This window comes from Populus alba, chromosome 7, assembly GCF_005239225.2.
Source record: "Populus alba chromosome 7, ASM523922v2, whole genome shotgun sequence".
NCBI lineage: Eukaryota > Viridiplantae > Streptophyta > Magnoliopsida > Malpighiales > Salicaceae > Populus > Populus alba.
Genome location: NC_133290.1, coordinates 13,764,110 through 13,778,836, shown reverse-complemented (window position 1 = coordinate 13,778,836; position 14,727 = coordinate 13,764,110). Strand labels below are relative to the sequence as shown.

Genomic DNA, 14,727 nt, shown 5'->3' with positions numbered 1-14,727 from the left:
CCTTATTCACAATTTGCCCAAAAGTATTAAATTTATTTCTCAATTGAAATTCGTTCCCAAGTACAAAACCCCTACTGACTTTGTGATGTATTTCTTGTAAGACTTCATTGCCTAATTGGCTACTATTTGGTAGACTAACACATTTAGCCAGTACCTAGCAAATTATACATCATAAATGGCGGAAGAGGGTTGGGATAAGAGCTAGCAATGGACTAATTTGAGCCTTTTTTAGAGCCTATTTTCACGTAGAAGGGATAGATTTGAGTGAATTCATAGGAAATAGTTTAAATAATCAGATTTTATATATTTTTTAAAAAAATTATCAATTTAAATTTTACAAATCTCAAAATTATTAAAAATTTATATATTATTAACTTTAAAATCTATAAAATTAATTAAAATATACATAAATTAATCCGAATGTACATATTAATAAATAAACTTCGTACTCATCGTTTCATAAATTGAAACTTCAAGTAGCTGACTATCCATGTGCACATAATGAAAGGGTAGGATGCAAAGGTTTATCAAGTCAGTAAAAGCAGCAATTGATTAGGATAGACAGATGGACTTTTCGTTGGCGTGCTTATTATGTGATATCTCGTAGAAAAGTCGCATGCCTGCCTGCGCCAGATTTCCTATAAAAATCTAGCTACCATGCATAAACTACAAAGTGCAAAGACATTACAATTACACCATTTCTCACCAAGTTCAAGGTTGATAACTAAGCTCGTACAATTTAATTTTGTTGTTTGACTCAGGCAGCCATGTTGGGGTTGATTAGAGGTTTGAGCTTCATTTGTCTACTGATGGCTGTATCATGCTTGGCTCAGGGCCCTCCTGTGCTTGATACTGATGGAAACCCTGTTACAAGAGGGGTAGAATACTATGTAGATCCTGCTGTAACTGATGTTGCTGGTGGTTTAACTCTAGTGACTCGCAATGGATCTTGTCCATCTTATGTTGGTCAGGTTCCTATTGGACCTGGTAATGTTCAAGGCCTTCCGGTCATCTTCTCCCCAAGAAATTCTGGAGAGACTGTCATCACTGAAAATACTCAATTCACTGTTGCATTTTCAGCTGCTACGATTTGTGTTACAGATACCACATGGGGTATAGGCGAGGAAGACCCGGAGACGACAAGGAGACTTATTGTGATTGGTGATGAACCAGCCATCTTTAGTATTAGCCGTAATCAAGCACCAGGTCCCTATACTTTTGGCTATTGCCCAGAATGCAACACTCCTCCGCCGTGTGGGAGGCCAAGATGTGGCATTGCAGGCATTCTGGAACAGAATGGAACGAGGTTCTTAACCATAGATGGCCCTGCATTTCCTTTCAGCTTTAGAAGGGCTTGAGTCCTTCTCCTTTGCAAAATATAAGTAGATGACGTTCTGGCATTGCAAAATATATTTAGAAGCGCTTATGTTATTCTCCATAGAAGAATAAGTGCCTTGGTGTCATTGTAATATCAGGAAATAAATGGAGATCTTTCTTGATGCTTAGAACTCAACTTAGTTATCTTTTATATATATATAAAAGAGTAAGCATAACAACACCTGTGATGAAATTAAAAAAAAAAGTTGCAAACACCATGACCGATATAAAAAATCTCTGGAGCTGTGATATTATAAACCCACAGAGACATTCAAAACTGAAGCATAGAATGGAGGCAGGCAGTATATTAAAAAGACCAAAAAATAAATAACCGAAATAATATACTCTAAAATAGCAGATATAAGTTAAAATCTTACTAATGTTTCAAGACTTCGAAACATTGCCAAACAATGCAAAGATTTAAACAATTTATTGCGAAATTCCTTGCAAATCAACTAATTTCTAGCTGTGAGATCACTAGAGGAGCTTTAAGAAACTGCTCAAAGTGCAAAATCTTAGAGCGTTGCGAGAAACTTCAAGACATTAGTATAGTTATTCTTGGGTTGGACTAGTAATCTAAAAAGGATTGGTTAACTGTAGCAAGACAAGAGCATAAAGAGTTGAGTATTCCTCATTGTCTGGTAATTTCCAGCAGTAAAACAGGAATTGTTCAAAATGAATAGCATGCTCCACCCAACCCTTTTTTTATTGTCTTTAATTAATTAATTGGATAATTAAGACAACACAGACTTTTCTCTAAGCATATCCACACACATGATATTGAAAGTAGACGATTTTTTGGGAAATTCATTTGCTTTAATTGTGGGTATAGACTAGAAATTTGGTCAAACTGAATATTCCTGTTACCTAGTTCCTGATAAGTAACCAGCTCAAAGAATTTGGAAGCGATCATTAATTTTGTTCCGGTTGTGAATAGTTCTCCTCCTCCTTCGATTACTTGCTCCAACAGATCTCTTCATAATTAGTCCATCCATGAGACAGTATTTCAAAGCTTACAATCTAAGTATTTCAGCTGCCATTTTTTTGGTTTTACACTGTTCCTCGAGTTAATTTTGTACAACATTTGATTAGTATCGCCGAACAAATAAAAATAAAAACAGATACAAAAAAAAAAAATTGTTTGGTTAAAAGGATAAGAACAAAAACATAAAATAAATATATATCTATGGGATAAATATATAATGAATTTATATTTTTAAAAATTTAAATGGCACATGGGACTATGGGAGCATATTTCCTCTGTTTTCCTCCTTCGATTACTTGCTCCAACAGATCTCTTCATTATTAGGCCACCCATGAGACAATATCCCTAAGTGTATTAAGGACACCGTTAACTGGATTCATTAGATAACAATGCAACAGATGAAAATGGATAATTACCCAAGGACTTTTTTGTTGCCGTGCCGTAATAGAGAAATGTGGTATGTCGACTCCTTCCACTATAAAAAGATGGCAAATCTCAAGCAAAGGATGAAAAGAAGGATTACAAATTGCTCATAGCGTCTTAATTTTAAGAACCAGCACATATAATATTTACTTCTTTTTTGTTGTGCGAGATAGCTAGCTCTAGGCAGCCATGTTGAGATTGATTGGAAGCTTGAGCTTTATATGGCTACTCATGGCCACATCCACAGTGGCTCAAACCTGGCCTGCTGTGCTTGATGCAGATGGCCAACCTCTTAGAAGTGGTGTAGAGTACTACGTCCTTCCAGCTGTAACTGATGTTGCCGGTGGCTTAACCCTTGTTAATCTTAACAACGGTTCAATATGTCCGCTCTTTGTTGGTCAAGAGCCTCTTGCACCTGTTGTGTCCCGAGGCACTTCAGTCATATTCACACCACGGGTTGCGGATACTGTTGTAAGGGAGACAAGGGACTTCACTGTTGCATTCACTGGTGTAACAATTTGTGCTCAGTCTACTACATGGATGGTCGGTGAGCAGAATCCAGAGACAAGGAGGAGGTATATCTTGGCTGAAACGGATCCTGATCCTTCTTCTAATGCTTGGCACTTCAACATCGTCAAGAATGATCAAGGCCTCTACAATTTTCAATGGTGTCCAAATTGTCTCACCGGAGTTTGTCATACGCCTTTGTGTGGGGATGCTGGTATTGTGGTTGAGAATGAAAGGAGATTGCTGGTCTTGGATGGTCCCGCCTTTCCTTTTATATTTAGAAGGGTTTGAATAGTTTGTAATAGCCTCCATGTGTCAAGAATAATCAATGACATCTTGTCAATGCATTGCTAATTATACAAATAAATGGAGATCTTTAATCCTTGACTAATTAAATATATAGTCTGGGTAATAAATAAAGGCTTTCGAGTTTTGATGTATATGATAATTGTCGTGGGTGCACCGTGGCATCGTCGTGCTATGGCAAAGCTTTTATTGTGCCCGAGGAGGTAATCATAAAAACTCATGATTAAAATTTAAGAGCTGCTATTTAATATTATGATTGTTAAAAATTTATGGTCTATAAGAATCTAGATAAGAAATTAGTTATGTAAGGAGAAGACATATTACCCTCAGTATATCTTACATAAGGTAAGTTGTATTGTTATTTTATTGTTTTTCTAGGTCGGGTTTCTATTCGTTGGTATTTTTTAAAGTTTAAGGCAGATCTTTCTTAGCGAGAAAGTCTCTATTTCATCGGGTTAAATCTAACCATTCTAAAATCCAAACTTTAGTATCGCATTTATTTTACACCTTGTATCTTTAATATATTTGAGGGTGTATCCTATTGTGCAGTTTTACACCTTATAAATTATTAAAGTTTATATCTAAACCCTAAAAAGATTTGAAAAAAAAAATGTTTTTGATATTTTAATCAAACCCTAATGAATAATTATAAACTAGTTATGATATTCATTTTGCATTTTAAAACATAAGAAAAGATACAATTTTTATTTTTATGAAAATATGCTTGGAAACATTTTAGGATTTGGTTGTATGTATGAAAACAAAATATTTTTTTGTTTTTTTTTATTTTAAAAAAGAAAATTAATTTAAAAAATTTGAGATTTTTTTTAGAAATATTTCGGAGAAAGTCAGACATTTTAATACAAATTTGAATCTTATAGTGTAAAAATAAAACTCAATGTTACACAAAAATGATAGAAATACACGCAAGAAAATCACAAATTTTTTAAAGAAGTTTTTTGGAATTTTTTGTTTTTTTAATATATAATATTAAATATTACAATATATATTATATTATTCTAAAATATAGGCTAAGCCAACCCAGCTAACTAGGCTGATCTTAACCCAAAAGGGTTGGGCTAATGACCTTGGCCCGATAAGTAATTGGCCTATATCAGCTCAAACAAATTGGGGATGAAAATTAAAATAAATTTGGATTGAATAATGAAATTGAAAGCTATTAAAACTCTTACAAAAAGGTCAGGGAAAAAAATAAAAATAAAAAAAGTAAGGACCAAGTCAAAAAAAATATTATATAACAAATTAGGATTGAATGTTGAAATTAAAAATAAATAAAAGTTTTATAAAAAAAATTACGTGTTTTAAAAAATAATTTCATAATTCACCAATCCCATCTTCTTTTTTATTTATTTATTTTTAATTTTATCTTTCAATATTAGATTATTTTGAGAATTGTGCTTCTTATTTTTTTCTTATTTTCTTTATATTGAAATATATATTGGTCTCGTGGATTTAGCTTTTTTTCCTTGATTTCAACCTTTAAAATTAGATATATTGATAGTAGAGCTTCATAAATTTTCTCAAATTACTTTATATAATGTGCTTTATATTTTTTTTTATGTTGTTTTCTAATTGATTTTATTTATTTATTTTGTATGAGGTTATCTCAATATCTTGATCTGACTCACAAGTTTAACATATTGACTAATGTAGATTTTTTTTTCATTTTTTTTTTATGTTTAATTTTTTCAAGTTCTTCCCTTAATATTAAGTTAATTAGGAATTTGCATTCATAATTTATATTTATTTGCTTTATATAGACTTATTATAATCTTATAATCCGAGTTATAAATTTGATAAGTTAACTCAGATCAATTCGATATATTATTATTCTAATAGTTAAAAAAATATCATATAATATATCATTGTTTAAATATTTAAAAAATGTATTTTTCAATATATATCATATTTTATAAATCACATCAACAACACTTAGGTAATTTATTTATATTAAAAAACTGATCTGAATTACGGTGTATCACCGGTCATTTTGTTAGAAGGCTAACAATCGTAGTCTTGGTTCTAAAACAAGATATTGGAAATAGAAGAAACGTGTCTCAACTCTCTTGCATTACACACACACACACACACACATATATATATGAAGCTGTAAAAACAGAGAAATACTTCGGGGCTAAGAATTGGGATAATCCTCATTAATCGCCTATTTTCCATGCTGTATCTGCCTAATTTTGGAAAACATGATGATGCAATCTTTTCTATTTTGGTTATGTGATTCTTCAATGACCAACTCTGACTAGAAAACTAATTAACAGGTGAGGACAGCTAAGGCAATAACCTGCTGGTAGTTCAATATAGGCATGCATGTTCTTCTCTTCCCCGCGAGAAATCTTAGTTTCACCCTCTCCTTTGTAACAAAAAAGAAAACATCTATGATATTGTAACAAAGAAAATGTTGCAGCCAACAAATTAGATAATATCTCACTTTCTAGCTGGTTATAATGCCTGCCTTCTCAAAATTTCCTTCTCATCAATCTCCTTAATTTGTTTTGGTTCTGAATTACAAGTTTTGAAATACTTGGAATCGCCATGGCTGAATCTGGATATTTAGTAAATCGTACCAAGGATGGTTCGGAAGCATGTTACTATGTAAATCAAACTGGTGGCAATTATTTCCAAAGTACAAGTGCTTTGACGACATCCCTCCCTCTCTTTGCCCTCCAACTATCGGTTGTCCTGTTCACCACTCGCCTTCTCCTCTTGATCCTCAGGCCTCTGCGACAACCCAGCATAGTTGCTCTTATAATTGTAAGGTCAAACTTGTTATATAATTGCTGTTTCATGGTTCCTTTTGTAGGCCAGTTATTAATGTTGATTGCTCTTTTATCCTTCTTCATGCTAATACAATATGATTCGTAAATATATAGATCAAAACTTGTGGAAAAACAATGTTTTAATTTTAACTAAAAGGACTTGCACTACATTTACCAAAAGGTATTTTTTTTCTTGTGCATTTCATCGAATTTGAGTCATGATACCTTGTAAGCAACTAGGCTAAACCTCCAAGTATGTGGGAAGAACGATGATGTGTGTAGCCAAGCAACGGAAATAACTTTCATCTAATTATTGCAAGCATTTGTAGTATATTGTTCTTTTCCATCTCAAAAGTCTTGAGTTTAAATCTCTCTTTTGTAACAAGAAAAAAAAAACATATGCATGCACATTGGATAATTGATGGTATCAATTATGTTGGATTGTGTATATATGCACAGGCTGGGGTGTTGCTAGGCCCATCAGCACTTGGAGCTACCCCGTTGTTTTTCGATCACGTCCTTCCTCTTAAGGCTGTCAAGGTGTTGGAAACATTTGCAAACTTGGCACTCGTTTACTATATGTTCCTATTTGGGTTAGAAATGGACCTAAAACCCATCATGAACAGTGGATCGGAGGCTATTCGCATCGCCATTTCTGGAATTCTGATTCCACTTGGCTTTGGGTTTGGCTTATTTTATCTATTACAACTGCTTGATAGTAATGCAAAGGAAATCAGCAGCTTTAAGGGCTCCATATTCTGGGCTATTACTCTCACTGCTACCAACTTCCCCGACGTTGCTCAAGTCCTCACAGACCTCAAGCTCCTTCGCACCGATATAGGAAGATTGGCCATGTCTTCAGCTGTTAGCAGTGACTTCTGTACTTGGATTCTTCTTGTGGTTGCAATGTCATTGCTCAATGCTTACCCATATTATGTTTTGCCATCTATCCTTGCTTTCGTTTTACTCTGTGGTTTTGTGATCCGTCCGGTAATCTCAAAGATAGCTAGCCATGCTGTCAAAGGAGACGACTTCACTGAGCAACATATATGGTTTATTTTGGGTTGGATTGTGTTTTTCGGATTCATCACTGATGCTTTCGGTTTGCATTCTATGGTTGGTAGTTTCATGTTAGGAGTTATTATGCCTCGTCGAGATGTTATCAGAATGAAACTAATGGAAAGGCTTGATGATTTTGTCTCTGTGATTATGATGCCCCTCTTCTTCTTAACCTCAGGGACCCGAACTGATGTTGGTTTTATGCTGAAAGAAACTCCATGGTATGCAATATTTATAATCATATTCCTTAGTTTTGGAGCAAAGATACTGAGCACATTGCTCGTCTTTCTGCTCCACAACAAGCCAATGGAGGATGGTTTTGCTCTTGGCGTAATAATGAACACTAAAGGAGTTATGTCGATCATTATCATTAATGCCGGCCGGAATATTAAGGTATGAACCATGCATGTTCTGCAGAATTCTCATATTTCCTATATAGTATTTGAGATCAAGAATTTCTTAATTACAGAAATTAACTAAAGATCATCCCATTTCCCAGGTTCTAAACAACCAAACATTTACCATAATGGTGTTTTCAGCCTTGGCCATGACTTGTTTGGTGGAGCCAATAGTGGCTGCCACATACAAGCCTAGGAAAAAATTGCTTAGATACAAGCACAGGACCATTGAGAGTGTACTGGAAAATGGGGTAGAATTTAAAATCCTTGCATGTGTTCTTTCAAATCGTGATGCACCATGCATGATTAGCCTCCTTGAAGCCTCTAATGCCAGCCCAGACTTCCCTATCTGTGTCATCGCCGTCCACTTGGTAGAGCTCACTGGACGGAACACAGCGATGCTAATTGTTCATGACCACTCCATGACAAGCATGAGCAATCCTGTCCGAGCAAAATCAGAATCGGACCAAATTATCTTTGCTTTTAATTCATACGAGAAGAGAAACGGAGCTGTGTCGGTTCAAACAATCACTGCAATTTCACCTTATGAGAATATGCATGAGGATATTTGCAGCCTTGCATTGGACAAGCGAGTTTCCCTCATCATCATACCATTCCAAACAGTCTTAACTGCAGACGGCCGAGTAGAGGATGCAAAATCGACTTTTCCAGCTATGAACCAATATGTGCTCGAAAACGCAACGTGTTCTGTGGGTCTACTGGTTGATCGTGGACTCGGTTCCATCATGCAAACAGGTCCCGCAAGGAACAGTTCTAGTTCAAAAGGGCACCGAATTGCTATGATCTTCATTGGTGGCCCTGATGACAGGGAGGCATTGGCTTATGCGTGGCGAATGGCAGGGCATCCTGAAATAAGTTTAGCGGTGCTTCGATTTCTTCCAGGTAGAATAGCAGCGCAATCCACTTCAGAACACAGCTCAAACGGTCATGATGAGTTATCCAGTTCCATGACGATTGAGGAGAGGGAAAAGAGGCTTGATGATGATTATACATATGAGTTTATGTTCAAGACTCTCGATGATGAGTCCATTACTTACACAGAGAAAGTGGTGAATAACGGGGATGAAACTCTTGCGGAAATTAGACGAAATGATGCAGATTTTGATCTCTATATAGTTGGAAGAGGGGAGAAAACACAATCAGTGCTCACATCAGGGTTATCAGACTGGAATAGCTGTCAGGAATTGGGAACCATGGGGGATACACTGGCTTCATCAAATTTCGCGTCGCATGCATCAGTTCTTGTGGTGCAACAATACGTACCCAAAAATTATATAGCAAACCCTCATGGATTTTCAGCAAGTCATGATGGCTCAAGAACTTGGCGACCACTAATGGTTAGTGAACAGGTTCCCTTTGGCAATACTACTAGCATTTCACACCGTTATGTTTATGACCAAGAGGAAGATGATGACGATGATTACGATTACGATCGTAAATAATTTCAAATTAAGCTCTATGGTTACTGGTCAAAACTGTCAAGATATCAAAGGCCCTGGTACTATCACATGTCAAGATATTAGAGAATAAAATGGTTAGAATGTTGTTAGTATTGTTAGACAGTTAATAAAGTCTGTTACTATTAGTTAGATTACATAAACAAGCTTTTAATCATAGTTGATATAAAAAAAAATGTAATATTGTTAGTAAAGAAATAACGAAGAATAAAATATAGGAGCTTTTCTTCTTCCTCTGCTCCGCAGAATTTCTCTTTGCTTCTCTTCATTTCTCTTTTCATCTCTGTGAAAATCTTGCTATCTTTTCATGGTACCAGAGCTTAGGATTCTTAATATCTTGTGATCTTCTGCTTCTGAATCTTACTAATCCCTGTTTCTGGCATTATTATCTTTTTATCCAAATATTTTTTTCATAATAATCGATCTGTCTGTTATCTGTTTAATATATTGTCAAACTGAAAAATTCCTTTTCAAATCTTCAACTTTTTGCAATATTCTTCCTTCTCAATCTTTGATTCTCTTCTTTTCTATCTCTTGCACTCTAAAAATGATGCAAATTCTCCTTGAAAGTCATGATATTTTAGGATTTGTTGATAGCTAAAGAAAGTGTCCAAGTCGATTTGATGCAAATTTTGATCTTGAAGGTGTTGAAACAAGGATTTGTTGATAGCTTACCATCCTTCACTTCGAGTGTGTTTGGTATTGCGATAGCTGTTGTAGTTGTGGTTTGAAAAAAATTATTTTTATAAAAACTAATTTTAGTTGAGGTTGATTTGAAAAAAATAGGTGTTTGATTAAAACTGTGGTTGAAATTGAGGTTGAAAAAAAAATAGTTTAATGTGTTTAGTTAAGAATACTTTTGAAATTGAGTTTATAAAATAATTTAAAAACAATATATATTAATATTGATGATTTTTAATTTAAATATTGTGAATTTAACTATTGCTATTACATCATGAAATAAATCATACTTTATGTAAAATATTTTTTATTATTCCATGAAACCATCTACAATTACATTACGTATGAGATACATCCGACAAGAACTACAGTTTCCATAATTTTTTTAGCGTATAATAAAATTAGATAAAATATTATCAGGTATAAAATTGATATTACAATGCAAGTGAATTTAATTCACTCTATACTAGTTTTTTTGAAAAAAAAATATTATTCACATCACAGTACAAGTGAATTTAATTCACTCTAAACTTATTTTTTTAAAATAAAAAATATTAAAAAAATTAACACACTAAGAAAAAAAAGTTCACGCATTGCAATTTACTCGTGAACAGTGCAAGTGAATTGCATTGCTCATTATTTTTTAAGTGAACAATGCAATTCTCTTGTATTGTTTACATGAACAGTGTATCACTATACATTGTTCATGTTAATTGCACTGTTCATTGAACATTGCAATTAACATAGACAATGCAAAAAAAGCAAGAATTCCTTGCTTTTCTTTAATTGCGTTTCCAACGCAAAAAATATATGGGACCATGAATAGTAAATCATTTTTTTTTTATTATCAAACAGCTGCAAACTGCGTTATAATTAAAACACAACTACAGCCGTGTAAACAATTATAACTTGTAGTCTTCTTTTTCACAAGCAATTATATACAGTGCCCAAAGTGTTGAATTTTTTTTCTTTTTCACTATATTCAATCTGTTTCTGTAGAACTGAAAAAATAAAGTTGAGTGAGAGATTATTTCTATCAATAATGAACTGTCTATTAATTTCATCAATTATCGTATTTATGAATGGGACTCATCTTTTGCAAAGCATGGAGAGATTCAAATAATTACTGACAAAAAGGCTATATGGATTCACATAAATGTTGTGTGTGGACGCAATTGGCATCAACCAGCCATGCTCAACATGGTTGCATAACGAAGGTCAAGATGGCAGCAAATTAGGTGACCTAAATGATGAAAATAGTGTAGACGGTGGCCAAAATAGTTCACTGAAATGATGGGGAAGAGGTTTGTTCCCCCATTTCTACTATAAATATAAAGGGCTATCGGAGTTGAATATATATATATATATATATATATATATATATATATATATATATATATAGAGAGAGAGAGAGAGAGAGAGAGAGAGAGAGAGAGCTGTGAGTGTGAGAGAAGATTGATTTGAGTAGAGAGTGTTTTATCCTCCTCATTGTAGTTTGTATTTCTCTCTTTGCTAACGAAATCGACATCTATGTGGATGTAGGCAAGTTATTGAACAATGTTAAATCTTGTGTGTTGTGTCTATGAAACAATCAAAAGTTCTTAACAACTAGCATCAGGACAATGTTAGGAAAACGTTTGATCTTTTCCTCGATTTCAAAGTCTTTCAAAATGTGTTTTGAATATCCCTTTGTGAAGGGGATGCTACGAGGAATACACTGAAGAAAAGGGAAAGAAAAACCATTGTCTTGCTGTCTTGCATGATGTCTGGCATATACATAACACCTCGACTTCTTAAATAAGTTGTTAAGTGTTTGGAAACGCACCGTGATTTTTAAAATTTTGAAATTTTTTTTATTTAAAATTATTTTTTTATATTTTTTTAGATTGATTTTATATGTTGATATCAAAATAATTTTTAAAAAATAAAATAAAAAATATTATTTTGATGTTTTCTAATAAAAAACCTATATCACATTATCAAATACCCCTAATATCTTAGCTATGATTTGATAAAATTTTAAATTAAAATATTCCTAGCATTAAAGTGACTAAGATTCTAAAAAAAAGTTAATATAAAATTTCATAAATGGAAAATCATTTCCTTAAAAGATTTAATAACAATGATTTATTGAATCTAAATTCTAAAAATGCACTCATTTAATATATTTAAATCATGAGTTAAAACAAATTAGTTTTTTGTTCTGGAAGAAAATAGTCTTAGAATGTATATAAATAATTAGAGAAGAAAGAATTGGGCTAGAGCACCAAGCCCGAACGCATGCATCTAGGATGCCAGGCCCGCACCAAGGAAAAGCAAGCAAGCGGTGCCTTGCTTTCGTCTTCTCCTGTGCTCACTAAAAAGTCGTTCCTCGAACCCTTTTTTCCATGTAAAACTCTCTTTTTTACCATTTTCGATTAGAATCCATCCAAAAACTCCTCAAAATCCAATCAAAGTTTCGAAACAAAAATTGTTTTCCATTTTATATTTCTTTTTTAAAAAAAGTGGATGAAATGATTAAAATATTTAAAAATTTAAGCAGAAGGATTGACATGATCCAAAATTAAATAGAATAATTGATATTACTTCAATTTAAAAGTATAGAAATAGGAGGTGTATTGAGGTGTATTTTTTTGCGGAAGCTTAACTTCTCGAATGCGATTCCATGAGCTTCTCTTCCTTTCTTTTTTTTTATCAGGAATCGTGTTGAAAAACATGATGATATGCAACTTTCTCTCTCCACCCCTAATTTTTCCCTTCTCTCTCCTCCAAATGAGCTATGATCAGAACAAATGCAAATGAACTTTAGGGGCGTAAATGAAAAATTCATCATTTAAAAGACCACAACTATCCATCAAAAAGGAAAAGGAAAATAAGGAGCTGGAATTATGGTGTGAATTCATGGTCAAGTGTGTTTGATATTATATTAGTTTTTGTGGCTGTGGTTTAAAAAATATTATTTTATAAAAAATATTTTTAGTTGAGGTTAATTTTGAAAGATATATATTTGATTAAAACTGTGGTAAAAATTGAGGTTGAATAAAAAGTAGTTTAATGTGTTTAGTTAAAAATGCTTTTCAAATTAAGGTTATAAAATAACTAAAAAAAGACATATATTAATATTGATGGTATTTAATTGAAATATTATTGATTTAACTACTGTTATTACATCATGAAATAAATAATATTTTATATAAAATTATTTTTTATTATTTCATTAAACTATTTATAATTTCATCATGTATGAAATCCATCCGACAAGAACTACAGTTTTCATGACTTCCTAAGCATGCAACAATATCAGGTAAAATATCATCATGAATAAAATTGAAATTGCGATCAAATTCTGCAAATGTTACGTCATCATGAAATCTTCTTCTAATATAATTATGTAGTGTCATTAAATAATGTTAAACACTAGCTATTCAAATAAAACACAATGTATGAAAAATTTTGTTGGATTTTTTTTTATTTTACTAGGTCGAACCCAGTCCAATACATTTAGGTTGGGGCCGAAACCTGTCCGGGTCATGAATAGTAGAGACGCTCTCTACTGTTCACGTGAACAATGAAACAGCTGAATTAATTCACATGAACAGTGGAGCATAAGCATAGAAATCTTGCTTCTCTTAAACCTTGGTCACAACCGCAATTTAAATGGGTCCCATCAAAACAAAACTCAGTTTTTAACTTAACCAAACATTAATATTTGTGGCTTACTCTGAACCTCAACCACAACCTCAATGCCAAATGGGTACTATGTGTATGGGAGTTACTTATGCTTTTAAGTGTTTATTAAAAGAGTTATTTTTATTTGAAAAAAAATATTGCATTAAAGTTTTTTAATGTTTTCAAATGATTTTGATGCATTGAAGCCTAATTTTTAATCAACCTAATATTGAGGAATAAAATTGAAAAAATAATTAATCAAGTAAACAAAAAGAAAAACTTGAGTCAACTCGAGTTAATCTGTCAAACCTAAATCATGAGACTAGGATACCCCAATTAAAAGAAAAATATGAGGCCTAATTATCTATTAATCCAATGTTTGAAGGATTAAGCTGAGAAAAGATAAATACAAAAAAAAAATTTAAAAAAAAAACTCAAGTCAATCTAGGTTAACATGTCAAGCTTTTAACACAAGTCATGAAACTCGGATAACCTTATAAAAAAATATATAAAAATAAATTATGAATCTTAATTTTTAATCAACCTAAATTTTAAAGGATAAAATTAAAAAAAAATCAATTATAAAAAAAAAAATAAACCAAAAAAACTAAGAAAATCATATTAACTCGCAAAACTTGTGATCTAAGTCATAAAACTAAGATGACCTTAAAGAAAGCAAAATAAAATAAATTATGAAGTTAAATTTTCAATAAATATAGTGTGAAAGGATAATATATATATATATATATATATATATATATATATATATATATAAAAGACTAAATCAAAAATAAAAAAGTGAAAAATTATTGTTCCAATGAACCATACTTTGTAAGGAGAGGAACATTGGTTTATGTTATGTTCCCCTCTTCAATTAGTTTTTGTTAGCTAGATAGGTGGTCCGCATTATACCGGGTTAGTTAAAAAATTTCCTAATATAAAAAAAAGTTAAGTTAATGCCAGTGTTTTTCTTTTTTTTTTAAAAAAGAAAAGAAAAATATGAGATTCAGATTATTGACTTAACCGAGTTCAATAAGCTTAATTAACTT

At 32.5% G+C, this 14,727-nt stretch overlaps 3 protein-coding genes across 3 annotated transcripts; all 3 read left to right on the top strand.

Moving 5' to 3' along the window:
• The first annotated feature begins 657 nt into the window (after positions 1–657).
• Positions 658–1,519, top strand: LOC118040340 (kunitz type trypsin inhibitor 104). The gene has a single exon (XM_035047258.2). It carries the CDS (start codon positions 768–770, stop codon positions 1,356–1,358), a length of 591 nt encoding a protein of 196 aa, XP_034903149.1. The 5' UTR covers positions 658–767; the 3' UTR covers positions 1,359–1,519.
• Positions 1,520–2,858: 1,339 nt separating this feature from the next.
• Positions 2,859–3,732, top strand: LOC118040337 (kunitz type trypsin inhibitor 104). Its single transcript, XM_035047254.2, has one exon. It carries the CDS (start codon positions 2,975–2,977, stop codon positions 3,581–3,583), a length of 609 nt encoding a protein of 202 aa, XP_034903145.1. The 5' UTR covers positions 2,859–2,974; the 3' UTR covers positions 3,584–3,732.
• Positions 3,733–6,066: 2,334 nt separating this feature from the next.
• On the top strand, positions 6,067–9,313 carry LOC118040341 (cation/H(+) antiporter 15). Its single transcript, XM_035047259.2, has 3 exons — positions 6,067–6,388; positions 6,853–7,845; positions 7,952–9,313. The coding sequence occupies exons 1-3, from the start codon at positions 6,170–6,172 to the stop codon at positions 9,311–9,313; spliced, it is 2,574 nt and encodes an 857-aa protein (XP_034903150.1). The 5' UTR covers positions 6,067–6,169.
• Positions 9,314–14,727: the final 5,414 nt, after the last annotated feature.

Coding starts and splice junctions, on each gene's coding strand:
- LOC118040337 (XM_035047254.2), top strand. CDS start 2,975: ATGTTGAGATTGATTGGAAGCTTGAGCTTTATATGGCTACTCATGGCC.
- LOC118040341 (XM_035047259.2), top strand. CDS start 6,170: ATGGCTGAATCTGGATATTTAGTAAATCGTACCAAGGATGGTTCGGAA. Junction 6,389..6,852: donor GCATAGTTGCTCTTATAATT/GTAAGGTCAAAC, acceptor ATATATGCACAG/GCTGGGGTGTTGCTAGGCCC. Junction 7,846..7,951: donor ATGCCGGCCGGAATATTAAG/GTATGAACCATG, acceptor CCCATTTCCCAG/GTTCTAAACAACCAAACATT.
- LOC118040340 (XM_035047258.2), top strand. CDS start 768: ATGTTGGGGTTGATTAGAGGTTTGAGCTTCATTTGTCTACTGATGGCT.